Consider the following 27,998-nt stretch of genomic DNA (forward strand, 5'->3'; position numbering starts at 1 on the left):
AGCTACAAAGAGATGAATGACCCAGTTTATGCTGCTGCCTCCACTGTTCTGGCCCAGAGTCAAGATCCGAGCTCAGAGCCAGACCCTGATCTCCAGCTATGACCTGGTCCACTTTCCACTGCAGGGGGCCACTCCTCCAGTTCACTATTTCCCCAGTTAACACTGAACTTTAATCCCCAAATGAGCTATTTTCATTTTCTAAAGGCATTTGTCTGTACTGACCTCGATGATCAACTAGAATAAAGTCTGAGTGGTCAAACAGAAGTAGTTTGTCTGTGTTATTCAACCACACTGGAAATCAAATGTGATTTTAGTTTCTCCTCACACCAACAGCACACAAACATCGTACATATCAGTAGTTATGTTGGAAAGATGTAGCATGGAGAGTGTTTACAGAAGGGAACAACGTTGGCGAGATGTCGACCAAATGCTGACGTCTCGCCAAGAGACAACAGCAAAAAGTTGCGTCACAAAGTAGAATGTTGATAACGCTTCATCACTTCCACAGAGAGAAATACGTCCAAATTTAGTGTTTAGTGTTCATCTGATTCTTACATTTAGATCAGCCGGGCCGATACTCGGGCATAAATGCAGACAAAAGCCCGATCTTAGCAGGTTTAAGCAGGATTACTGAACGGTTGAAAAGGGATTCAAGTCAAATTGCATTTTGTTATGCTCAGGTTTGATCTCCTTAAAGGCCCGAGCAAAATATCTATTAGCTCTTCAGCTGCTTCAGGTTCCACTTTCTTCATCAGCGAGTCTCTAACTCTGTCTGCTGTTTGGCGCCGGACAGAACTACGAGCTAAAAGATGCTAAACGCTCCATAAAGCTGCAGAGAAGTCAGAGTTTCATATTAAATAGTCACATCAACATCAGAAACCTTCATTAATACAAGTGTAGCTAAACATACTGCATATATTCTTATTTCTCATATTCAATTTGTTAGTGTGTTATCAGGCCACAACCACACACACACACACACACACACACACACACACACACACACACAAACCTGACGTCAACGACCTGAACCACAACAACACCAGCAGCAGCTGAAGTCTGGAGCTGCTGCAAGTCACAGAGAGCCGAGTGAGACAGGAAGTGTGGCGAATCCGTCTTTCACAATAAAAGGCATAAATTGAAAGACGATCACTTGAATTCAACACAATTCCAGCAGTCGCTCTTCAGCTTCAGGTGAACACTTCACCATCATGGGGTCACATTTTTTTTTGTTTGATTTGTTTTTCTAAAGCTAGAAAGCATCAAGTTAATCTATTGTCTATCTACGAAAGTATTTGTGTTTTTATAAGCTTGAAATTACCAAAATAAACAATATAAAACTACATTTCTATGTAATTACGCCTCCAAAATGAAAAACAGATATTTTTGAGAGTAAAGCAAGTACGACACAAATATTAAAGGGGCACTATGTAGATTTGGAGAAGAAATTAAAACTCAGAATTTTAATCTTTACCATATTAATGTTGTAATAACACAACCCAATAACTAGATATTTGTCCATAGGTGAATACACAAGCTGCTCTCAGGGGAAAATAAGGTCCCAGAACACTGTTTGAAGCTAGATAAATGGCAGGGTCCGCCACATACAAACAAAGTAAAACAATACGAAACTCTGTTGTGTGATGAATTACAAGTTTTGTTCTCCAACATAAAATCCATCAATAAATGTCCCACAGATTAATTATAAAGCTCTCAAAGTATTTTAAATTTTGTGCAAATTTTCAGATTTGTACTGTTTTATTTTGTTGCCGCTTTTTCTTTTTTCTTTGTATAATGTATATTTCAGATGTGTATATTTCTTGGCATTCTGTGGACAGCAAAGGAAGAATTTCATTGGATAATTGAGAACATGTTTCTTTACTGTGCGTATAACAATATTGAATCTTAGTTTACAAAAACTCTGAAGTGTGTGAAAAACATTTTTTAAGACGTGGAATATTTAATGATGTATTTTATGTCATAGAACAAAACCTTTCTTCATCCTTCCTTCGTCATTCATCCTATTTTAAGCATTGTAATAAAATCAGATTAAAAAAACTAATTGATTTTGAGACGGGAACCAGAAGTACAGAAATACTAAGTGACTTCCGGTTTTAGGACCACAGACTACATCACTCTATTCACGTATAGAGTATAAATTAATGTTTTATCTTTGATTTTAAGTTTTACAGTAACAAAGTCAGCTGATAACAGCGTCTTTTATTTTCCAACAGAGGAAGTTCTGGATAGAAACCCCGTGACTTTTATTGTGAAATCCCCAGCAGGAAGTCCCGTCATAACCCGGTTACCTTGCCGTGTGTCGGCGCTGCTGAGGAGCGGAGCGGCAGAGCGGAGGGGCCCCGGTCGTTTTCCAATGCTGGGGAGCCGGGAGACAGGAACCGCGGGCGGCCGGGAGGCGGCTGCCGGGCCGCCGGGGCCGCAGAGCGGGGAGCACCGCGGGGAGGAGGCGCCGGCCGGCCGCGCAGGGTGTCGGCTCACCGGCCTGGTGAACTGGAGGCGGAGACCGTGCAGGACTTCAGCGCTGTTTGCTGCAGCCAACACGGTGATCTGGTAAGAACCATGACGCAGGGATATCAGGCAGACTCCCGCTGTGACCACACTGAGCTGCTGTTAATTACATGTTAGATAATCAGGACTGTTAAACACCAAATTATGTTTCCATCTAAAATACTGAGAAATCAAATGCAGTGATGTTTTTTTAGAGGAAATGTTTGTTGCTTCCAGACAAAAATCAAAGGAAATGAAATAAATCCGGCTGATTGTTGTGGTGTCAGAGGATTTTAAACAGTTTACATAAGTTTAATTTATTTTATTTTTATTATTGAAATTCACAATAACGTCCACATGTTTGTTTAAAAGATGATTAAGTTAAAATTTCTTTACATTTTGTTTTTATTTCTCAGCACTGCCATTAGTAGAAATAAAAAATTAAAAGGTATTTGCTTGATTTTAAGGTCCAGTGTGCAGGATTCAGGTTTCAACCAACTGAATACCCCTCGCCTCAAGATTCAGGCCCATTTTTACATGAAATTCTTACTGAAAATGATCTTAGATTTAGGATATTTTTATATGATAAAGTGTCAATATAAATATTGTGACGATATTGTCAGGAGGACTTTTGGTTCTTGGTTGAAGTCATGAACACGATGAGATTTCTGATCAGTAATCCTCAGTCATGTGGATGTAATGACTGTGGGGGTTAAGAACATGTAGAACAGTCTGAGAGGTTCAGGAAATGTGATGCAGCCTTTAAAACCAGGAAAGACAAAACTGATGTCATGGTGATAAAACGAAATCCAAAATCTGAGATCATACAGTCACAGTGATGGTTTTTATCTTATATGTTGCCTTCTGTTTACATCCTGTTTGGAGTTGTTTTCAAAATGTCTTACAGTTTCTTGAAGTGTCTAAATTCACAATAATATAACTATAATATCTGTTTGTCAGTTCTGCCACACATACACAACATACAGACGAACAGACAATTGAAAATGTCGTCATGACAAAGAAAACAAGACACAGGCAAGAACTTAGATATATGTTCATCAAAGAATTATAAATATATGATATAATGAGGTATTTAGTTAAACTTGCGCTGGTTAAAACGGCCTTAAAATAACATATAATGATATTTTTTAGACTATATTGTGATAAACATTACACGTCCTGATACGTCTCAGTCCTCAGAAGCACTTTGTAAATGTTTGGATGTGGCGACAAAACAAATATCACAATATCTTTGACCAAATACTTAGATATCAATATTGTGACAATATTGACTCTCTGTCAACAAAAATCTGAACATGATATTGACGAGTGCATCATATTTAAGTGACCAACGAGCGTCTGTGGACTGAAGACGTTGAACCGGTCAGTAAGAGACAGCGCTCTGATTGGCTGATCAGAAAAAGCCGAGCTCACACTGCAGGTGTGTCGGCTGGTTTCACCTGCAGATTCAGTTCTGGAGCAACATGTTTGGTATCGAGGGCTCAAAATCTGGACGGCTGCGATTGTCGTCACGTCAGTAGCTTCTGACTGAGTTGCTAAGGAACGATAAACAACCCCTGAAGCTAACGTTAGCTAGAATGCTCCTGTAGACAGATAATAAAATAAAATAAAATAAAAAATAGTCTTCTCGCCGACCGTTTTATCATCCAGACTCAATTTATTTCACTTTTTAAGACACAGTTTTGCTGGAGAAATAAAAAACAGTCACATGTTAAAATACTGACTTAAAAAAACCCAGAAATCAGCCCCTAAAAACTGACTGTTAATAATTTATGTGTAATTTCTGCTCCTCAGTTCGACCTCCAGAATTCCCAGACACAACACTGAAGACACGTCGTCTGCCTCATTCATATTTCAGAGCTTTCCTTTGACATTGTTCATTTGAATTATTAAGTATTTTACCATGAAGTGGTCAAAGGGAAATAATAAGTGAAGCCTCTGATGTTCCGGATGGTAATAATGTTCAAGTTCAGTTATTTTAGAGCTTCGATCGTCCGACAGCAGCAACGACAAACTGAAAATAGAGAAGAGAATATTCAGTCTGGGAGTTTTGGCCACAATCACAAAATCACTGAATATTTTCTGCTTCAGTCCAAAAATATCAGAGTTAGCCTTCATCAGAGTCTCACTGCTGAGCCTGCTGAGCCTGCTGAGCCTGATGAGCCTGCTGAGCCTGCTGAGCCTGCTGAGCCTGATGAGCCTGCTGAGCCTGATGCCGTGATGTCTGATGGATCTGTGTTCTGCTCCTCCTCAGGTTGGTGGCCTTCAGCCCTCTGCGAGCCTGCAGCCTCACGGCCGTCCTGCTGGCTGTGCTGGTCGTCAGCGTGACCTCCAGAGACGTCGCTCGGTCCAGATCAGCAGGTAAAACCCGACCAGTACCTCCTCTTATAACCTGCAGGCAGAACCGGACAACAACGTCTGTTCATGGTGTAGATGCAGATCAACTCCAGAATATCAAACATAAAAAAAGGAAAAGAATCAGCTGCTGTTCTGATGTTTGATTCTTTTCTTTATCTTCTGTGACAGTAAACTGAATATTTTTCTATTTATTCTGACATTTTATATTAATTCTAATATAATTTTCACTGTCTTGATTATCGCAGCCAAACAAATTTGTGATAATATTATCATGTCAATTTAAAAATCAGAAAAAACTCAATTCATCTTTAACTTTGTTTATTGTGTGTCAGTATTTATGTAACACAATACATCTAATAGGAAGATTAATGATAATAATAGAATAATATAAAGAATTGTATATCACAACTTTCTAACTTAAATGATTATTATTTAGATACAAATACTATATTGTCAGTTAACTGTAGGATGATATAGTAAACCTTACTTAAAGGATAAGTGCTGCTCTTCACTTCTTTTATCACTTCATTTTTGTATTTCCATAGTTTCGATATTTTCTGACAGTAATGTGACTCTTAAAAAATGAATACATGTGTAATATCTTTGTTTGAACAAGCAAAGGAAGATTGTTCAGCCATTATCTTGATAATTGTTTAATTATTTGGTAAAAATGTAAGAAATCTCCCTTTCATCTTTGTCTTAATGTCATGCTGAACTCAGTAATATGTTATTATTATTATTATTATTATTATTATTATTATTATTATATTATTTTAAGGGTTTCAGGATTTATGAATGACTTGAGAAAATATCCGGCTCATTATTTGTTTATGAGAATCTTATTTTTGTCCAATCTGCTGGATGTGAGTGCAGCTCAGACTTCAGATGATTTCACCCTGATGGTGACTCGTTAGTCTGATGAGTCAGGACGAGGATGAGACACAGACGGTCTCTCATCAGACCGTTACACAAACATTTAGGCCGCGTCCACACGTATGTCCTCAGAATGAAGCTTCTTCTATGAGTTACAGCCTCACGTACATGTGAACAGTGTTTCACTGAGCTTTTAGAAACGTTTTTGAGTAACTACAGTGTGTGTTGTTTATCCCTGAGACGATTTTCAGACATGACCGACACAACAGATGTCGTGCTGTGACCTCACAACGCACATTTTTGGCCACAAGTCAATGATCACACAATAATTCTGATAAAATATAATGAAACGATTAAGTAATGACATTTAAAGACACAGTGACATCATAATATTCTGCAAACAAGTGTTGTTATTCAACGCCACAACTCAGGAACAGGAACTTAACTGCTGCACGGAGGCAAAAAGAAAATAAGATGCAACATGATGAGATGAAAATATGACAGCTTGTCATTTTATTTCTTACTCTGCAGACTTTAAACTCTTAAAGGAGCAGTCTGTAGTTTTGAAGAGCAGAGAAAGATCTTCGCTGACTGATTTAATCAAACTAAATAATCAAACTCTCCGTGTTTTCATGTCTAAATGAACTGAATGAACAAACTGACCTGAAGGAACAACACACTTCGTTTATATGTGGCGGACCCTGCCACCTGTCTAGCTTCAAACAGTGTTCTGGGACCTTGTTTTCCTCTGAGAACAGCTTATTTACTCACTTGTGGAGAAACGTTTGCATTATTACCTCATTAATGTTGTAAATATTAAAATTCAGAGTTTGAATTTCTTCTCCAAAACGACGCACTGATGTGTTGTTAACAATCATCACTGTTACAGCTGTGTGCGTTTGTCTATCTTGTCCTCCATCATGTGCGTCTCCAGCAGTCGTGTCTCTGTTATGTGTTCCCAGTGATGTGACCTACTCACAGACGATGAATAATAGATTTCTTCTTCTCCCACAGGAGCTCACTTATGGCGCAGCATGACTGCAAGGTAGGACACTGACGAGCATCTGATGTTTGTTTGTTCCTGTGTTTCTTCTTCTGTTCTGGGGGCAGGGATCATCTCATTGGTGGAGATAAAAGTGGAGGGGCGGGGCCAAAGCCCTCAGTCGTGTTGATAACCGGTCAAACTGAACCGCAGAGAGCAGTCAGTGTTGAGATGGACAGTTAAAATGGCCGTCGTAGCTAAATGTGTGTGTGTGTAGTGTTGGCTAACTGTTAGCATGTAGCCTGTGTTTCCACAGTTTGTGTTCACAGGAACATAGTTAGTGTTACTTAACTTATTTTCAGCAGGCTCTCGGGCTCCTGGGTCAGTGTGGGATAAAGAGCTTATGTTCCTCATTTCAACAACAAGGCTGGATAGTTCTGGATATTCTCACATTAAACAGCTGTTTGCCTCTAGAAATAAAAACGCAGATTTACAGTGAAGAGAAAACAAACAAACTGACACCTTTCTCTAAACTTGATCCACGTCGTGTTGATGTGGTGTTCAGTTTGTTTGCACAGACAGACTTCAACAGAAACATGTGACGTATCAAACTGAACACACATCCTGTCGGTGAGGACGCTCGTCCTGAATCTGCATTTTCAGCCAGCTGTTGCACAAGAGGTGCAACGTTTTGTATCACAGGTGCCTAAATATCTATGAAATTAAGAGTTAATCCCTTTGTAAAGCATCAGATCAGAATTATGAACACACCCCCATATTTATTTCAGCTCACAGAAAAATATTTAAAGGTTGATTGTTTTATTTCCGCCCCTGAACACAAACAACTGAACTGTCTCCTCCCCACATTTTATATATTTTAATCAATATTTTAATAATTTACTTAACTTTCAGACGCAGCGAGACGAGACAAAGACGTAAAAGCCGTAAGAAGGCGTAAACAGACAGAGAGGGAGACTGGAATGTGGAGAAAAGGCGTGTTAGTGTCTCGTATCTGCAGAGAGTTTCTGATTTTCTCTCTTTGTTGCTGCTCGGGACGCTTTACCAACCCAACATGTGTCTATTTGACGTCCTGGGAATGAGACTCAACAATCAACTGTCTTTGTGGTGCGTTCAGGAACAGCTGGGAACAAATCCTACTGATTCTACCTTTTATCTTTAATAGTCTTTGAATTCTGTTAATATGACGTGAGCTTCAGTTAGCTTTGAGCACAAATGTCCTTCAGAGGGAGACTTTTTACTCTGATACTCTGAGTACATGTCAGAGCCTGTAATCTATTACTTTACTGGAGTAAACAAGCTGAATCAGTACTTCTACTTTTACCAGAGTCTGTTTGTACACAAGTATCTGAACTTCTACTGGAGGAAACTGCGTGTGGACTTCTGCCCATCTGGTCAGCAGGCTAGCTAATTAGCTTAGCTTATAGCTACAGGATAGCGTCGGTCATTTGAAATCAGAAGCCCGGCTGACTGACTAATCACCACGTTTAATCTAATAAAACTAGACTGGAATTTTAATTTGTTTTGCAGTGCACTGCACGAGGGTTCACGGATGATCGGCCGCTGATCGTTATTGATCGATATCACTGTGTAAAAACTGATCAGTGTAAACACACAACAGTTTCTCTGAGCGCCAGCAAAATGGCGTCCGTTGGTCCCCCAGTGAGAGACGACAGACTGTCAGTGTGACCAATGACACGTCTTCTCATGCTGTTACTATGGTTACAATCACTAAGCATGTGATGATGTGAAGTTTCTGAAGTGTTTCCCGTGGTGCCGGTCCATCCATCCCCTCAGTCACAGGACCCAGACAGCACTCAGTGGTGGAGTCGTGGCTTCAGGACACAAAGACCTTAAACATTACATCACGTTTTACTTTATTATAGCACTAATAACCAAAAACTGTAGATGATAAAGTAAAGCTGAAGCTGAAAATGAACAAACTGGTTTCACCGTCTGCAGTTTGAATCGGTTCACTGTCAGATTCTGGGTCAGCGCGGGATGAGTTCAGCAGCGGTGATGAAGCAGCAGAGTTTTTGTTCCTTATTTCAACAACAAGGCGTTTTTTAATGTGTTAGCTCTGCTGAGTCTTCTGGATATCACCACAGTAAACAGCTGCTTGGCTCTGAAGCTGGCAGGAAATCCTGAGAAACAATAAGAAATGCAGATTTTCAGTGAAGAAAAACAAACACACTGACATCTCGTCGTGTTGACTTTGTGTACAGTTTCTTTGCACAGACTTCACCAGAAAACGTGTCACGTATCGAACTGAACTCACAGGTGTGTTGAACACACATCCTCTCTGTCAGGACACTGATCCTGGATCTGCACCGGACCGTTGAGAATCTGCAGAGCTGATCGGTCACACATGACTGTCTAATCTAATCCTCTCTGAGACCGAATCATGTGACCACGCAGACACTGAAACGTACAGTTTCAAGTCACAGATAACGACCCGACCCTGCGACGCACGAGAGTTTATATGAACGACTGGTGGAGTAACAGACGGAGCGTTAGGGACACGGCAGGGGATAAATATTTTTTGAGAAGTCACAAGATTTTAGGAGTGAGTCGGAGGAAACAGGCGAGAGCAGTCTGTCGGAAATAAAATCAAAAACATGAAGTACGAGTAACGTTTTTAGAGTTTGACACCTGAGACAGAGAGTGCAGTCATGGCAGCAGGAGGTGTGTAAAGCTGTGTGTGTTATTAACAGCCATGACATCATCATGAGTCCGTGTGTGTCGTCATGGTAAAATGTGGAGACACCTTTCGTAGTGAGAAAGAACACAGAAAGAGTTTGAAGGCCGAGTCTGAAGATGGCTGAGCTCCAGTGTTCCCTGACGTTGTATTTAACCCTCTTAATGATGTACGATCAATAAGGGTGTGATGTGTTCAAGTCCAGTTGTTTGAAATCACTGAACGAGCATCTCTACAGTCGTCTGACCGCTCAGAGCGCTTCACAGCGTTCGTCACATTTCACACATGATGTCAGAGGTGCCACGCGAGGTGCCAACCTGCGAAGTCAAACCAGCGACCTTGTGATTATGGACTCCACCACCTGAGCTACAGCTGCTGGAAACCAACAGCCTTTCAGTTTTTAGGCTTTTACCAACATTTTTAAACTGATGGATTTATGAAGTATCTTCCTATAGTTACAAGAACAGAGACACGTGAACCTGAAGCATTATATTTGTCATGAAATCTAAAACCCAACCAGTAATGTTAAAATCAAGTTCAAATTTGTATTGAAGTTTCTCAGCCAGCAGATGTGGCCGTATCTACAGGATGCAACTGGTAGAGTTGTGGAATCGAACCAGCGACCTTCTGATTACCGGACGACCCGCTCTGCTTCTGAAACTGAACAGAGGCCTGTACTGCGAAGCCAGTTTAGTGGGTTAGCGAGGTATGTTGAGTCTAAAGCCAGGCTTCCCTGTACTACAAAGGTGGCTCTCTTTTAACCCGGCTAGATCACCATGGTAACTTATGCTTAGCTCATAACCTGGTCCCGACCAGGTTATGTTCAGAGTTTCAGCTTAAAATCGGCTATAAAAGCGCCGCTGTTTCACTGTGTAAATCATTCGGAGATGGCGTCACCATTCATTGAGAACCCGGTGGACCTGGGAGCAAGAATAATTCTGGCAGCACTACGATGTGAGCGGCTTCTTCGAGATCGCGCTGATCCGCTGGCATTTCCTGATGAAATTCTCTATGAGCGATAGAGATTTTCAGCCGAGGGAATACGGAACATTTGCTCACTTATTGAGCCGAGTGTCAGGAATGCCACTCGAAGAAGCTGTGCGCTCACTGTAAGGCAAACTGTTTGTGTAGCCCTTCATTTTTTTTTGCCACGGGAACCTTTTTACATTCAGTTGGTGATGCAGCAAATCTGAGCAAGAACACTGCGTGTTGCGTGTTTGTAGTGTTCCCAAGTCATTTGAGCACAATGCTTGTTAAGGAAGGATTCTATAAAATATCTGGTAATGTAGGCTACTTTCATACCCCTCTACATCATCAGTATTACTTGCTTGCATAATGAAATCTTCCCCTTTTCATTCTTCTTCCTGTTGGCTTAAGATAGTGATATATTAAAATAAAATGGGAAACAGTATGTTATCCACACTGACAAAATGATGGGGCAGCTTGGCTACATACCACTTTGAATGATGTGTTTGTATTTGGCTCTAACTTGCTGCCATGTCCGACTGCTGCTTCCACATCTTAATAAAATGCAATATGAAATATTAATTAGGCCAACCTAGTATTTATTTGTCACAGATAATGAGCAAAGTTAATTATTTCTTTGATGTGGCTTGAATAAACTGATGAACTGATCAATGTTTCACCCGTTGTAGGGCAGTGTACACCCAAACACAAATCTTACAGGCTTGAGCGATTTTCACTGTCAGAAAGCTCTTTATTGTCATTGTACAGGGACAGTCGCTACATTTGCTTGTTCATCCCGACACAGTAATAAAAAAAAAAAAAAACACCGAGCCTACGCACACTCAGCCTCGCTTTCAATAAAACACACACGCGCATTCTATAACTGAGATCAGTAAAATGTGAAAACAATATAGACATCATTCAAAAATGAAAAAAGATAGTTGTTACTTCAGTGTATTTATTTTTTAAATGGATGAGGGTTAATATGTAAAAGTTGCACAATGTTGAGCTTTCAGAAATTAAAACACTAAGGGCTTAATATAATATTTATCTTAATATTAATCATTGTTAACTTACGCATTTACACGGTCAGCTATTTTCTGCCAGCAGCCCTCCCTCGCTCTACTGGCGGCGACAGTGTTACTTTTTGCCGTGATTGTGTCCTTGAATTCTTCATAGTCCTGCATAATAAGAATCTGCTCATCTTGAGTAAAATATGTGGCCCGGGATCGATCCATTTTCGCACGGAAGTAGAATAATATGACGTCAAACGCCCCCTTTTACATGTACGCGCGCAGAGCACAAAGCAGAGAACCGGACTTGACAAAGTAAGTTGATAACCACCGTCGCAGTACCATTTAACTCTGTTTGGGGACTTGGGGCTTTGTTGAGCTGCATCATGAGCACAAAGCCTGGCTATGTTGAGCCCCCTTCGCAGTACAGGCCTCAGGCTTTCAGTTTTCAGGCTTTTACCGACATTTTTAGACTGATGGATTCAAAGTAACAGAGACACATGAACCTGCTCAGTCTCAGACTGAAGCAGGTAAATTAATATCTGTCACTTTTTACTTTCTGACCCGTTCATCTGACGTGGTCGTGTTTGTGACCGTGTGGAGGAGGTGGAGGTGGCATTTGGAGTCACATCGGTCACCTGGTTCACACTCCTGCCCTCATTTCCAAAGTGATAGTGTGTGTGTGTGTGTGTGTGTGTGTGTGTGTGTGTGTGTGTGTGTGTGTCACTCGATGCCGCTGCCAGCTCTGAAGGCTCTCTGGGATTCTGTGGAGGTGACGGGGATTTGTGGGCGCCAGGCGGGATGCAGCATGTCTGAGTTATATAACTGATAGTCCAGGTCGCACACACACACACACACACACACACACACACACACACACACACTGTACTTTACACTGCACGTCTTCTTTACGACAAGTGGAAAGAAAACATTTAAACTACACATCCGAGTTTGTCTTTCGGTTCAGATTTCTGTTCTGGACATTAATGCAGTGTTGTGCATATTTAGTAAGATTGGTCTAATTTGGATATTTAAACTTAAAATATGAGAAACACACAGAAAGTCAATGCGTTTAACTACAAGTGGAAAGAAATGAAAGTGATAAAACAGGTGCAATGAAAGAAAAAGAAATAGAGAGAGAGAGAAAAGTCATGCAAAAATATAAATGAATCATAATTAATAAGGAATAAAATCAATAAAGATCCTGAGAAGACGACATCACAGACAACACATATGAAGATTATGAGCAATAAATAGAATAAAGGAAACAAATAAAAGCAGTAAAAGATGCTCAGAAAGAAAAATATCACAAGGAAGAAATCAGAGAATTGTAGTACAAAAAATAATTTCCTTTATGTAAGTTATCATCATCTAGTCGTTATAATTTTCACCCTATCTAATATTTTTTCATCTGAAAATGTCAGTAATTATACAATTTTTATCTTTAAAGGCTGTTTTTCTTCTTATATCTTCGTTCCAGCAGCACTGACACACTTTACACAGCCTGATTTATAGAGACGTTTATTCCCAAAAACATGGAGAAAATACATATTTCTTATAGCTGTTATAATAATAATAATAATAATAATAATAATAATAATAGTTATTTTTATTGCACCTCTCGTCCTGACTCACATTTCCTCCTCTGGATATCTCTGTGTTCTCGCCGCCTTCCTCCACTTCCTCTCTGTCTCGCTGACATTTGGCGAGCAGGGTGGGATTGTGTCGCTGTCACCTGCTGCCGTCTGTCAGAGGTGAATTGTGGGTGATTGTACGTCGGCTCAGAGCGAAGATTAGCTGCTGACCCAAAATGCGAGCTGACAGCTGGGAAGTTTGAACCGACGACGTCCATTCCTTGTGATGATTTCACAGTCATTTTTATTTTTCCGTTCATTGATTCATCGATAATGAACAAAAGAAGACAATGTCACATCAGAGGAAAGATTAAGAGTAAAGAAAGAATGAAAGATGATAAATCAATAAAGATAAACAAGTAAAAGCAGTAAAGAAGCTAGAAAAAGAAAGCTGACTTTATATAGAATTAAGTCTTTTAAAGCGGGTTTTAAGAAGTTACTGATTCTCTTCGTCTCCTCAGGTTGGAAGTGTGAATCTTATTTTCTGGTTGATGGAGTGAGAAAAAGAGATATAAAGTAAAAAACCTTATAGAAAAACTGGAGCTGTAAACATCAGCTGGTTCAGCTTCTTAAATGTGAGGAGTCGCTGCTTTTCTTCATCATTTTGGACAGGAAATGAAAAATGTTTTTATGTTTTGGACATTTTATAGACTGAACTGTTCATCGATTTAATCTTGAAAATAATAAAGCAGATTAATCGATTAATGAGCCATAGAGGACAATAAGAAGACGAACATCACATCAGAGGAAAGATTAGAAACAGGCAAAAGACTCAAAGATAATAAATCAATTAAAGTTAAACACATAAAAGCAGGACAGAAGAAGACAGAAGAAGACAGAAGAAGAAGACAAAGATGAGAAATAGAAGCAGGAATAAAGATAAAAGTTAGAAAGATGAGGTCGTGTTGACAGTGTGTTTGTGAAGTGATGAAGCTGCTAAAAACTTTGAGTTTTAATACGTATATGAAACATTAAAATTAGGATTTTCTGATGTCTTTGTAACAAGCAGATTAATTGATAACGAATGCTGTTGTTCTGACAGTAAATAACCGACATGACTGAGAACATGATCGTCATCTTCGACTCTGGATTCTGTTTTTATGGCGTCGAGGAAAAACTGTGCGAGCTGCTGTTTGTTCCCACAACAACACAAAGTGTCTTAAGAGTTGTGAAACCTGAGTGCTGAGTGTGTGTGTGTGTGTGTGTGTGTGTGTGTGTGTGTGTGTGTGTGTGTGTGTGTGTGACTCAGCTGTTTCTCCACTGGCGGAACTGATTCAGAGGTGTGACAGGAGGCGCTCGAGCCAATCAGAGCCGCTTCTCCACACAGATGGGGGGGCGTGCTCCGGAGAGAAGCCTCTGATTGGACGCCGGCTGACTGTTAGAAAACGACAAACAAAACAATCCACAATGTTTCATCACAGTCCGATGATGTCATCAAGTATTTTATAAACAGTCATGGAGGGAAAATGTTTAAATGACTTTGTTACAGAATCGTTTTGTTTGTGAGATCTGACTGGCACATCTTTAAGAATTAAAGAATAAAGTTTACAGCCATGTTGTGCTGAAATTTATCATGATTAACACTATAACACAGTTTAATAAGAGACAACAATCTGACGTAAGTGGTGACAAGAAAACGAAGTCACAAAATTCATAATTCACTATGAAGTTTCTGAGTGAATTTGGATCAATATCTCGATCACGGTTTAGTCTTTCCTGCTCTCTCCTGCTGCCTCTCAGTGAGCTGCCTCTGTGTTCAGATTCCTCTTTGCAATCCATCAAGAAAACATGTTTATATTTTATTATTTTCACATCTAATCGTGTCACAACAATGTGTAGATTCTTCTTTCTCTCGTCAGACTTTCATTGTAGAGTAGAAAAAAATCGATCACTGCTGATTGATGATATCGGTTTCTTCTTTCTCCGGTTGTCTCGGGTCGGTTCCCCCTCCTGTTTTGCTGCTGTCTGTCTGCTGAGCTGAGCTGTTTGTTTACCATAAAACTAACTGTGAAACCAGAACTTTGCGCAACTTCCAAGAAACTTTGTGTGCAGTCGTGTCCACCTGTTATTCCAGCATCATGAAGCAAGCGCGTGAAAACTGCAAAAACTAAGTTAGTTTTTCAGTTTAAAGTTTTGTCATTTTGGTTCTGCTGCAGTGAGTCTCGTTTTTTGGGAGAATCTTGAAAAATATTTTGATAAATTTGGTTTGTAGGACTGAAAGATGTGACCTGATAATAAAGTGAAGCACTGAATCATATAGGACTCAAATAATGTAATTACACGTGATATGAACTCATATTTATTTTGAAGTAAACCATGTCACGATGAGGAAGAGATGACAGGCAGGAGGATGTTTTAATCCAGATCACGGCAACACAAGAAACCGGCAAACACAACAGATGACTCGACAAAAACTGACCTGCAGACCGGACAATACAAACTAAACTTAACGAGAGGACGAGGTGCAGCTGAAGAGAGGTGGAGACACAGAGTTACACTGTGATGTGTTATAAGAGTCGTCGTTCTGGTTTTAAAGGCTGCATTACAGTAAAGTGATGTCATTCTCTGATGACCCACTGAGTCATTATATCCACATTACAGAAAGCTCGTGTGTTCGTATTTTCCCTGATACTGAAGTCAGATATATTGTGATTGTTGCCCAGTCCTGACATTGAGGAAGTGCTTTTTAGAAATGTTTAAAATATCGAGGGATCTATCACGATATGACTTAAAAACATGAGGCAACCAGAAGAAAGGTCACTGTTCTGTACATGAGACATGTACTGTGTGTCCGTCCTTTCTGGGCTTCTTCTTGAGGTTTCTGCCATCTTTTTCCTCTTTTTCCTCAACATGGCAGGTTTTTGAATCGAGGAGTTCGATGGACAGAGGATGTTGTTCACTGTACAGATTGTTAAACCCACTGCGGTGATGCGATTGTGATTTTGTGCTGTATAAATGATGCTGTATAAGTGAACCACACACACGTCTTTGCTTTCAGTCGAGGCTGCGACCAATTTGACCTCCACACGGAGCTGAGATGTGATTCGCCTCGCCGGTATTCACTCTAGTTGATTTCACATGCAGATAATAGACGGATGAGGAGAAGAGTTTACATCCGCTGAGTCAGACTGTTAATGCGGCTCCATCTTCTCATCTGACTCCCGGTGAGAAGTTGTACCTCCAAATGTCAAACCTCTCTGAATAAACAGCCGCTGTTTAGGAAAAACAAACATGGGTGAGTCAGTCACACATGTTTCCTCTCGTCGGGCCGTCCATGCCATGTCACTGACACAAGTGGAGGCATGTTTGGGGGGGTTGGTGTTGGTGTTGGTGTTGGCGGTGGTGGAGGAGGGTGTTGCTGTTTCTTCCCCCCAAACCCAACCCCATCCCTCTGTCCTCCTGATGGCTGCCAGTTGGAATGTAGTGTGACCGGGCTATTTTTAGATGAGGCCACTTGAAATACTCCAACCGAGGCTTCATTGAGGATAAACACAAGCTGCTCTCGCGCCGTGTGGCACGTCTGACCCGACTTCTGCTCCAACCTGACCTGAGATTTTCTTGGCATTTTTTAATTTTTTTTCTGAACTTCGAAGACGAGTTCTCTCCCGTCTCTTCTGACGCATCACTCCGATCCTGCAGTCCTTCGGCCGGTTTTAATCGTGTCGTCAGATCTTGTGAAGGTACCTGAAGCTCCTGAGATGTCTCCTGAAGATCGTGGGGCAGGACTGAGGTAAAGAAAGACTTCAGGAGCGCCGGATCATTTGTCTCCAGAAAGGATCTGCTCTCTAAAATCACAGAAAAAAATAATATATACACTTTTATTTTCTTACTTTCCACTTGTGATAGTTTAGGTTTTATTTGTTTGAGTTTGGAGATAAACGCAGAAGAGATTTATTTCTTTATTTTCAAAAAGATTTGATTTCTTTGACCAGTTTGAAACAAGTCATTACTTGAACAACGTCCAAGTTACTCCTGCTTGCGTTCAACTAAAGAAAAGAGAAGTTGTGACTTAGAAAATGTGTTTTTCTTGAGAACCTTTAAGGCTTTTTACACTTATTAATGACCCATCACATGGGGAACTGTAATCTTGTTTTTAAGAAGTTTTTAACGTAAATACTTGGTGATACAAACTTTGTGATCCCAAACTCTGTTCCCACATTGTTTCAGCACATTTAACTCGAGTCTAAATGGATCAACAAGGCGAACAACATGACACAGATCTACTTGCAAGGCGTTGCACATCGTTGCGTCATCACTCCCGTCCATCCATAACACCGGCGTCTTGTGTTACTCTTGGCCTCATGAGACATGCAGACGTCCTGTTGCGAAGGCATTAACTGTAAACTCGATGGGCTGAGACTCTTCTCACTCCATTAACGTCAGCTTACTGTATACGCGGCTGTACGTGGAGCATCAACAGGTGTCGGATGCATCAGAGACGGAGTTTCTGCGTATGTATGTCCACACAGACAGGCTGGTAAACATCTTTACGCCCCCGCCTCCCCCTCCTTCCCAATCACGAGTGAAGAGCTGGGATGTTTTTGCCGCCATTCTTCGCATTGTTTGTCTCGGTCTATTTTTAAGGCGCCATCACCGGGCTTGTTAGGGGCTCAGACGTGCTGCTCCCTGTGTTGTTTCAGAGATTACCGATTGGGTAAAAAGTGATATCTGCCTGACAGCTGCTCATGTGCCGCCGCCGCCTCCAGGCCTCTGACCTCACAAGTTCAGAGGACTGACGACTGATGACATGTTGACTGATTGACACACCGGTGGACGGTGGCGTTTTGGATTTGTTCATCACCAGCGCTACTAAGAAATGTAACCCCGCAGTTACTGTTGCTAGGTCAGACGAGCTTGTCAATAACAAACATGGCGACGGTGATGGTGCAGTTTATCTGCCTGTTTCTGGGCATCAGGTAACACAGCTTTAAGAAGCTGACAGCAAGGATGACAGCGCACAATGGAAGGATATATTGGCAGACTTTTACAAACATTAAGCCCATTAAACTCTTCTTGATGTAGCTAAAACTGACCATTACACAACAGCTAGCTAGTGAAATATGATGTGTCCATGAAGACTGTGGCATCTACATAACGTGACTGTATGTCATAATGCCTCGTAGGTGTTGTTGAGCATTTTTAACCATCTTCTTAAAGTTCCCATGAAGTCAAATTTGCTGTTTAAGGGCTTTGATCACATCTTGCCAATTTCAGGCTTGACAGTGTTAAAAAAAATGTGTTTTGTGGAGTTTGTACCTTCCTGGAAACTCATTAAAAATGTTGATGAGTCATCCTGCTGCCATGGATGTATAAGAAGAGGAACGCCACCAGAGCAGAGTGCTGCTGTTACTGCACAACAACACAACTATATTGAGCGATTTGGGTGAAACTTGGTATTTTATGGAGGGCATATTGTTGTTTTTCCCTCTGCTGCCCTTGAGCTGCTCAGCCTGGAGAAACTAGCTTTACTTGTTGCTAACAAACGTGCTGCTAACCAGCAGCTGGGGGCCGTAGAACGTCAACAGAAGCCATTTGGAGCACCGAGGTGATTTATGGAGATCCTGTTAGCTTTGTAGCTAAAGTAAGCGCTAACTTCTGCTAAGTGTAGTTAGCGGTGAGCGGTCCTTGCAGCCTCCTGGTGTCCACTTTGGACAGAAAACCATTTTGGTGCCGTCTCCTCTGAGGATTTGTTGTTGTTCTGTCTCGTTCCGGCTGAGTTAACTGAAAGCTGACTGTAACACATGTTCATCACTATTGGCTGCTGCCTGTTTTTATTCGGAAGACGTAACTATGCTGACGCAAACAGTGTTCAATTAGCAGTTTCAAGGGAACTTTAACTATTATTCTTTTCTTTGCAACATAGACGAACCAAACACAGAAAATATAATTTGTTTTTGGAGCACTAAGACTGGACGAGTCAGCTGTTTGCAACTTTGTGTGGAAACTCAGTTTTTACAGCAAGTTTGTTGACAACCAGTCATATGCAGGCTGAGTCCCTCTGGAGGACATTTCTGGATTTCCCTTCAAAATATTCATTTACAAGTTGGCATGACATCTAACAGCAAGATGGACGTCAATTTCCACTTCTGATCATGGCCAAACTTTCACCCAAGCCATTGAACCCCATCACCTCCAAGTCTGGCCCAATCCCAGTGGTCTGACCCCGACCACTTCTCTGTTCACCAAGAGGTGGGATGTCCTGATTCTGGTTGGGATAGAGGGGCGGGATTAAAAAACTGTTAGTGTACTACATTAACACAAGAAGAAGAAGAAGAAGAGTTTGTGTTTGCATTTTTTCTACCCATCTCTTCTGAAGAATCATGTCGACCCTGCAGTGCTTGGCTGGTTTTATTAGTGCTGATAAATCTTCTGAAGGTACCCCAAACTTCTGAGATGTCTCCTGAAGATTGACGGGCAGGACTGAGATATGACTAATGAAGATAGACTTCAGGAGCAGTGGGTCATTTCTTTAGTTTTCTGAACAAATCTGTTCTTCACAATCACAGAAAAACAAAGAACAACGCCCCAGTTGCTCCTGCTTGCTAATCAAAGAAAAGAGAAGTGGCAACTAAGAAAATACACATTTTTCTTCTTTTAATTGGTGATTTTGGGGAACTGAACCCTTAAGGCTTAGTCACTTAGTCAGCCATCACATAGGACACTACATACTGGATATGTCTGCTAACGTCTTGGAGGGTTATTCAGCTGCTTCGCCTCATAACTCTGTTCTGAAGTGCATCTGACAACGAGAGGTCGGGGGATTCAAATGTAGAATGGGACTGAGCCATCGTCTCCACGTTGGTGGGAAAACAAACCGTAACAAACTCCTTTTCCACGCTCCAGGTGATCTGTAATGTGCTGAAACTTGACAGCACTTTATCCATGAAGACCTGCGTCTCCTTCCGAGGAGACGTCTGTCTTTCGTGGAACAGAGAAACGTTGATCCTGTCCGTCCCTTCACAGTATCGCTGTCACATGTTCAACACATCATGTTTCCCTGGAAATCCGCCTCTGAGAGGGGAGTAGCGGGTCGACCTTTCCGTCATAAGGGTTATGTGAGACACGGCTGGGTCAGGTGGGAGGTGTATATAAGATACTGTAGCGTCTCGTGGCCTCTCGGGCTTCTCCCTTGTAGACACGACTGAGGAGGGGGAGGGAGGTTTGGATGGGTTTATGGTGGAGAAGCTCAACAGGCAGAGTGACTTTGGGTGGTTTGGTTTGTGAATATGGAGTTAAAACAGCCGTGTGTGTGGAAGAAAACTGACCCGGGGGGGAAAGTATGTTGCTTAACAGGATTTCCGTCATTAGCAGCTGCCAACACATGCTAATTCACACCACTTCAAATGCCAGAACTTTTCCTGAAGAGCTGCCAGCAGGAGGGATCAATCTGTCAGAAACAGCACATTAAACCAGGAAATGCCGCAGTCAGCATTCCATCTTGTTTTGCTGTAATTTACCTTTATTAGGTTTATCATTATCTCTGTCTCTTGTATGTTTCCGCTTTAACCACGCACAGGGATCAAACTTGTGGCCTCCGGTCTCTGAACGGCTGTTGAACCACGACAGGCAGCTCGTAAAGCCTGACCTGCTCGCTTGTCTTTAATAAAACCACCCAGATTAACTGGGTGGAGAGCGGTGGAGATCCCTGTTGTATTCGTTAAGCTCCCTCTTAAACTGTACCAGGGTCGCTGGGGTCAAATCGGTCTCATAGCTGAAGCTTACGCAGTGTTTTATATGGCTTCGTATCCATATTCACACCCCGATATGTGATACGGCTCCTCAGATGTTAAAGAACTACCTCAGTAAAAAAGAAAACTAGATGTGCTGCTGTTAGAATATCATGTCTGGATTAGTGAAGATCAACAGATCGTTGGTTTTATGTTCTGACAACTGTCATTAACACTCAATTTCTTCTCCAAGAACAGCTTGACTTTGTCTTGGGGGCTTTTTTCAGGTTAAAGTTAGACAAGTTTGAATCAAATTCACCAAAAATTAAAGAGTTCAATGAAAAGTTACCAGCTACTTCAGTTGTTTAGGAAAACGCTTTGCTGTGAAGCTCCAGAAATGTTTTGTGAACACGTAAAATTCACCTGATAATGCCTAAAATCTTTTATTTTTGGGTGAACCATAAATTACTTCTGTATCTTCCATATGCTAATAGACCACCATCACAAAGGAAGCACAGGAACCGTCACAGCTGTGTCAACTGGCAGGATCTCCATGGTGCCTTCACACCAGGACAGCTGCTTTCACACACTTTCTATCAGCTGTTAAAGAAAAACAATAATGGAAGTCCTCATTGATTCGGCTAATTGAGCTAACTGAACAGAAGCTAGCCAGGAGAGTGAGCTGGACTTCTGCTGCCTCACACCCTCATCTATTTATCGCACATGACCTCCACATGTGCGCCTTTTATAGCCGCTTTATGTGAAGTGAGCACGAGGGCTGATAGTAGCTCGAACAGGAGGTGAGTTTTGGGAACCCCTCGAGGTGGAGGGGAAAGTTTCCTCCCAGCAGGTGGCCCAGAATTCCTAGCATGAAGAGCACTTTCACATTCCCGCGCTCATCTGTCACCTGTCTATTTAGTCATCTCGCTGGTTTTATGGCAGGTTTCTTAATTTAGACGATGACATTTGCATCAGATCAGCACTAAATTGTATCAACGACCCTCAACAGAAGAATTTCAAGGCTTAAAATAAACCTCTTCAATTCCTCCACAGGGTGGAGTCGAGAGACTGTGTTTGTAAAGCACGTTTAAAGACAACACAGGTGCTGTGCAAAGTTTCCACATACAAGTATAACATCTAGACCACCAACAGCTTCAGGTCAGAGTCCTGGAGGAGAATATGAAGAGAAACCGAAGCGTGAATATCATTTTTCTCCAGGTTACAGGTGTTTCTCCATCTCCTCTTATCTAAGCCGATGTGCTTCAGCTGTTTTAAGCCACTTAAAGGTTTGAGAAATCATAAAACGAAGTTACCTCACTGGATTTCCTCTAAACATGGATGGAGGATTAGTCTCAGCCCAGAATAGAACCCAAAACTTTGGGGGACTTTGAGAGTCCATTTTCCGACATTATTGTTCACTTTGGTATCAGCATGAGTGATCTTAAAAAGGTGCCAACCTGTCGAATTGATACTAAAAACAAACGGTGGCAGCGTCTCACCAACTGCTAATGGCTGCTAACTGTAGCTGCCATTAGCCAGTTAGCTCTATTAGCTGTGCATCTAGTGGTCCAGACTGGGAGCTTCGGACGGGAGGGAAGTGTTGTTGTTTACACCAGTAGCACAGGGATGTTGGACCGGTTCTGAACCAATGTTTCCCAGACCAAAATGTCAAAATTGTTGTTTCTTCACATTCTGTTATTTCTTCATGTTTTTTACATAAAATTCTTGCATATTGCACCTTTAAAGATGACCAACACTGTTCCTATCTGTCTTGTCTTGTAGCTGGGAGATCATCGACTCGGGCCAGGATAGCCGGTCCGGGACTGGACCTCAGCTCGGCGACTCCCTCAGACTCTTCCTCCAGGAGACGTCCGCTTTCAAACAGCAAAACCCCGGAAAGGTGGGCGACCTCAGACCAACCTCAACTGTTCACCGAGTCACCGCAGGGGAAAAATTGATCGGGAATACTTCAACATTTTCATCGTCGTGTTGTCTTTGTGTTTGCTCTCCTCCTCTTCTAGTTCTGCCTGCTGGTTTGCAGTTTGTGCACCTTCTTTGCTGTCTTAGGACGCTACATTCCAGGGATCGTTATCTCGTATATTCTCGGTGAGTAAACCAAAGATTTGCACATGAACAGAACTTTTCTATCCCGCTGAATATTAAATGTTTAGACTAGCATATCATCACAGAGTCATGACACTTACACATGATGCATCAAACGCTGTACGAGTAAATTTATCTCTGCATATAACGTTTAAAACACTATCTTAGCGTATTGTTATGGCTGGCATTTTAATGACATTTATGGAAACTGACGCTTACTTTCCTGTTTTTCGTCCGTCCCTGCAGTGCTGGGTTTTTTCCTGTGGCCTCTGATTTCGTCTCACGAGGTTGGGTTGTGGCTGGAGCCAGTTCTGCAGAAGCTGGACTTTGGCATCCGGGAGTTTCTTCAGAAAATCAAAGAGAACCATGGTAACTGTGACACTCAATACGTTAAATGTTCTGTTTCATATGTTGGGAAACCGTTATACGTTTCATTCAAACAAACTGAAAATACAAAACACTTTTAAAAATGAACCCCAACAAACAAGTCACTCACCCAACTTATTTAGTTTTTGTTCCCGTCTACCAAACCAACATCTTCTCTTTTACTTTCTGTCTTCAGTACTGGACTGAAACTGTGTTCTTCCTTTCAGAGCGGAGAATCATGCAGGCTCAGACTGAGAAAGAGAACATCGAGTCGGACCTCTCCTCCATGTTTCCAAAGGTCGGCTCATCATCTCATCTCGATCTAATTACGCCTCTGTGGCACGACAGGGTCCACTTGAAGCTTATTGATATTCAGTACACATGATCCACATCAGCATCAGACATCAGCTGTGCCAAACTGAATCCAAACAGCTGGTTCACTGAGTGCTTCACTCAAAATTCTTAACATTGGACCTTTTATATCGTCACTGTGAACTTGAACTGTGCACTTATAAATTGTTCCACCAGCTGAAGTCTGAGTCAACAGATTAGATGATCTGTAGCTGCGTCTGTGGTCTGAAATCTGACGTCTGCTCGTGTTTCCCTCCTGCAGCTCGACTCCACGGTGTGTAAGGAAATGTCTGTGTCGGACACAGAGGTGTCGGACGTGACGTGGACGGACAACGGTACATTCAACCTGTCGGAGGGACACACGCCGCAGACAGAGAACTCTGAGGGTACGTCTGTCAGCAGCACATTACCTGCAGATGGATGCACGGTTTTAATTATCTGGAATATGACTGCAAATAATGATTATTTCCACTGTTGGTGATTCTGTTGATTATTTTCTTGACTAACAAATTTGTTGTGTGGTTTATAAAATGTCAGAAAATGTTGATCGAAGACCAGGATGAAGTTATTCACCCAAAGATATTCAGTTTTCTGTCATAGAGGAAAGAAACCAGAAAAATTATCCACAATTAACAAGCTGACAGAGAATTTCTTCTTAAATAATTAATAGTTGGCGATTCATTTAATATTTGACAGTTAATCATCTAATAGTTGCATCATCAGCCTCAGTTATCGTTTGTATTCAGAGTCAGTTAACAAATGTCAGCATGCCAACATCAGCTGGTGAACACGTGATTACCTGTTAAACATCAGACAGTTTGCATCGTTAACAACTTTACCAAACTGATTACACACTGTATCCATTAAAGGACCAGTGTGTAGATTTAACAGGAGTTTAGAGAAAACACAAAATGAGTATAATATTTTTAACCATGTTTAATCTCCTGAAACTAAGAATTGATGTGTTTTTGTTACCTCTCGTTGAGCCTTTAATATCTACAGAGGCAGCGGCTCCTCTTCCTTCCGTGGTGTGTTGTTTATTTTCGGTTTCTGTGGCGTCTTCAGAACTTTTTCTAGTGTTCTGCCTCCTTTTGCTCCTAATCAGACTGATTTTCCCTCCATACCTGTCTCCTATCTGTGTGATTAGCCGAGCCCTGTTACCTGAGTTCTGAGTCCGGTCAGCTCTGTAGCTTCTTCAGTTGCCCTTCGCTCTGCTTCTCCAACCTCAGCTCCTTCACTCTTTCTAGTGTTTTTTCATTAGTTCAGTATGAATTTAGGTCCAATCTTTCGTCCAGTCATCTGTCGAGTTCCAGCTATTTTTGATAATTGCTGGATCCATATTTGCATAATCATAAAACTAAAATGAAGAAATTAAAAATAAAAAAAGTCAAAGTTCTCCGATTGCAGCCTTTAGAATTAGAATATTTTCTGGTTTCTTTCCTCCTCTATGACAATAAACTGAAAAACAACTAATTGATGATCAATGGACAATGAAAATAATCTTCAGTTGCAGGCAAATGACTCTCACATATGTAGACAGACTAAATCTATCACACACTCTTATAAACATATAAAATAAATAAACACCTTTTTCACCTCACAGACCTCGACAGAGAAGAAGCATTCACCGGTGGTCTCCCAGAATTCCCTTCACTCGACAACGGCACAACGACCAATGGAGACGACGACGATGACCTCAGCCTCGGCCTCCCCTCACCTCATCCCCAGCAGCCAATCAAATCCAAGCATTCACCCGCTCCTCATAAAGACCGACCCGCCGACAATGCTCTCGAGTTAGTCAACCAGATGGCGGGCGACGTCATCGCCGCCGCCGTCACAGCCGCCATTCAGGAGAGAATAGAGGCGGCGGTCGGCTTCACGGCGCTGAAGGAAGACACGAAGCGGTCGAGAGTCCCAGAATCCACCAGGCTGCTGGAGCTGGCCGAGGAGTCGGACAGCGAGGTGGAGGACTTCGAGCTGCTGGACCAGTCGGAGCTGGAGCAGCTGGAGGGGGAGCTGGGGCTGGGGGAGGTGAAGGCCCCGGCCACAGAGGAGGCTCCGGCCCAGAGTGACCAACCGGCACCTTCTGGGTTCTTCTCCAAACTCCTGAGACGCCACTGATCGGGGACGAGGACGGTCGGCATGGGACGAGGGCGGGTTAACGAGGACATGTGGAGGGATATGTTGAGGTCACACAGGACTGTCTGAGAAAATAATGTTTCCATTTATCTTTTAACCTGTAGAGCAGTTTGTCAGACATGGAGGTGGAAGTGATGTCACTGTAATCAGAATCATCACAGCCCGATGCCGAGATCAGAACACACAACGTCAGCAAGATGACGACCCGACCCGGCAGACGAGGGAGCGAGAGTGAGCGATTTGGGAGATCTGGGAAGGAAACACGAGAGAATATAACTCCTGTGCAGTGTGCACGCGTCACTGCAGATTTATTTATTTATCTATCTTTATTTATTTGTTAACATTATTCAGCTCCATGTTGATCGCTCTTCGATCTCTGAGCTTATTTGATTACTGGTCAGATCGCGAGTCTGATGTTAACATTGCGAGCCGGGTCGGGTCGGGTTCAGGATTGATTTAGTAACTTTTCGCTGCTTGAAGACATAAACAATAAAGCTACGATTGGTCGGAGTTCAGCCTTTAATAATGCCACTATAATCACATGATATGACTCAGTGACCGTTATAAAACACAAACATGTGGTGGGTTCTGATCCGGCGTTTAAGGTTGTTGATGATTTAAGGACTAAAAACCTACTTGTGGTTTGAATCAGTTGCTGTGGTCACACTCGTCTTTTCAAAGCGACTTTAATCACCTGATCACATTTATTTAAATGATCCGTGCTTAGTTTCAGAACCGGTCCAGTTGATCTCCTCAGCTGGAAGTCGCATCAGTGCAGCGGCTGCGATTGTCATCCTTCAGGACGACGTCTCCACGAGCGAGACTCGCTGTTTGTTTCCGGTTACTTATTATTTAACAAAGCGGTTCTCTCTCTGTAGGAATCATTTCTGTAATGTTGTCAGACGGTGAGAATAACAACACTCGGCCTGTGAGGAGATAAAAACAAGACGTTGCTTTGAACGCAGCCCAAAATGACTTTGAAAAGATCAGGAACTGCGTCGGGATGTGTATTTTACAGCGACCTGAGGCGTCCGACTGCTGCTACAGCGTCCAACACTCACATTAATGCTGAATCCACTCATCAGACTACATTACCCAGAATTCCATAGACTTCAAATCAAATGACAATCACCTTTAATGCTCAAAATACTTCTACTGGTTGGATAGTTGACTTTATCAACTTTATTTTTTATTATTTCCTTTTTTAATTTTATATGTTTTTTTTTTTTTCCTGGAACATTTATGAAGTCGAGGGACTTTTATTTTATTACAACATGCAGCCAGTATCAAAATGCTTTGCATGGACATCTCATCTTGAGACATAAATATATTTAAACATTAAAACATTTTTACTTTCAGTGCATCAAGGCCTTGAATTTCACATTATTCACAGCTGGATCGTTCCCTAATTCGTCAAAATGTAATTAAGATGTTCATACGTGAGACATGACGACGATCATTATTGTACATATCACCAGATTAAAAGTTTGCCAGCTGGTTTCAAGTGATCGAAAAAAGGCTAAATCGACACTCAGTGGATGTTTTTTTTTTAGAGAAACATCTCCAAACAGAAACAGATGGAGGCCTAAAAGGTACATTTCTGCAAAAACCTAGTAAAACATGCAGGAGACAACAGATAAACAGATAAAACTTAAAACTGAAAGCTTGATTTACTCCAGTGATGACAGCGTGACACGTCTGGACTTCTAAGTGACCAGATGAAGACTTCTGCTCTTCTCCTCACAGGATGATCCAAAATAAAGTCAAATACAGTTTGAGTGCACTGAAAGTAAAATGTTCTGAATCGACATATTTCCATTCACACCTTAATTATCACTTAACGACGCACCGACGTCGGACAGTCTGCTGAGTCAAACAAGATGAAGACCGACTGGACGGTTTCTTTAACATGCCTTGTACACTGAAAGACATTGTTTTTTATAATTAAGACACACAGCAATGTATAATGAACCCTCTTGAATTAATCATGTAATGCCTTGTATTGTAACTTAAGATCACGGTAGAAATGTTAATCAGTGCCTATGAGAGGACTTTGTAGTGGCTGCAGTTCATTTCTAGCTCACGTGTGATAATAACCGTATAAGACGAAGAAATGTTCAAACCTCTGAACACTTTTTAAAATATTGACAACACTGATGAGATAATTCATGTTTTTTTCATTTACCTTCCTGTTGTCTAAAAGTTCAGAAACATGTTGGTGAGTCAGAACCAAACTGCATTAACAAAATGTACTTTTATGTAGTTAAACTCAAGAATGTCAATAAAATGTTGTAACGCAGT

General features: G+C 41.5%; 1 protein-coding gene across 1 annotated transcript; it reads left to right on the forward strand.

Annotated features, from left to right (window-relative positions):
• The first annotated feature begins 16 nt into the window (after nt 1-16).
• LOC115572849 (reticulophagy regulator 1-like) lies at nt 17-27,996 on the forward strand. Its single transcript, XM_030403303.1, has 10 exons — nt 17-155; nt 2,283-2,571; nt 4,784-4,890; nt 6,775-6,805; nt 22,521-22,638; nt 22,760-22,844; nt 23,088-23,210; nt 23,435-23,505; nt 23,821-23,944; nt 25,162-27,996. Exons 1-10 carry the CDS (start codon nt 17-19, stop codon nt 25,677-25,679), a joined length of 1,605 nt encoding a protein of 534 aa, XP_030259163.1. The 3' UTR covers nt 25,680-27,996.
• The last annotated feature ends 2 nt before the right edge of the window (nt 27,997-27,998 follow it).

The sequence above is a fragment of the Sparus aurata genome, chromosome 21, assembly GCF_900880675.1.
Source record: "Sparus aurata chromosome 21, fSpaAur1.1, whole genome shotgun sequence".
NCBI classification, from domain to species: domain Eukaryota; kingdom Metazoa; phylum Chordata; class Actinopteri; order Spariformes; family Sparidae; genus Sparus; species Sparus aurata.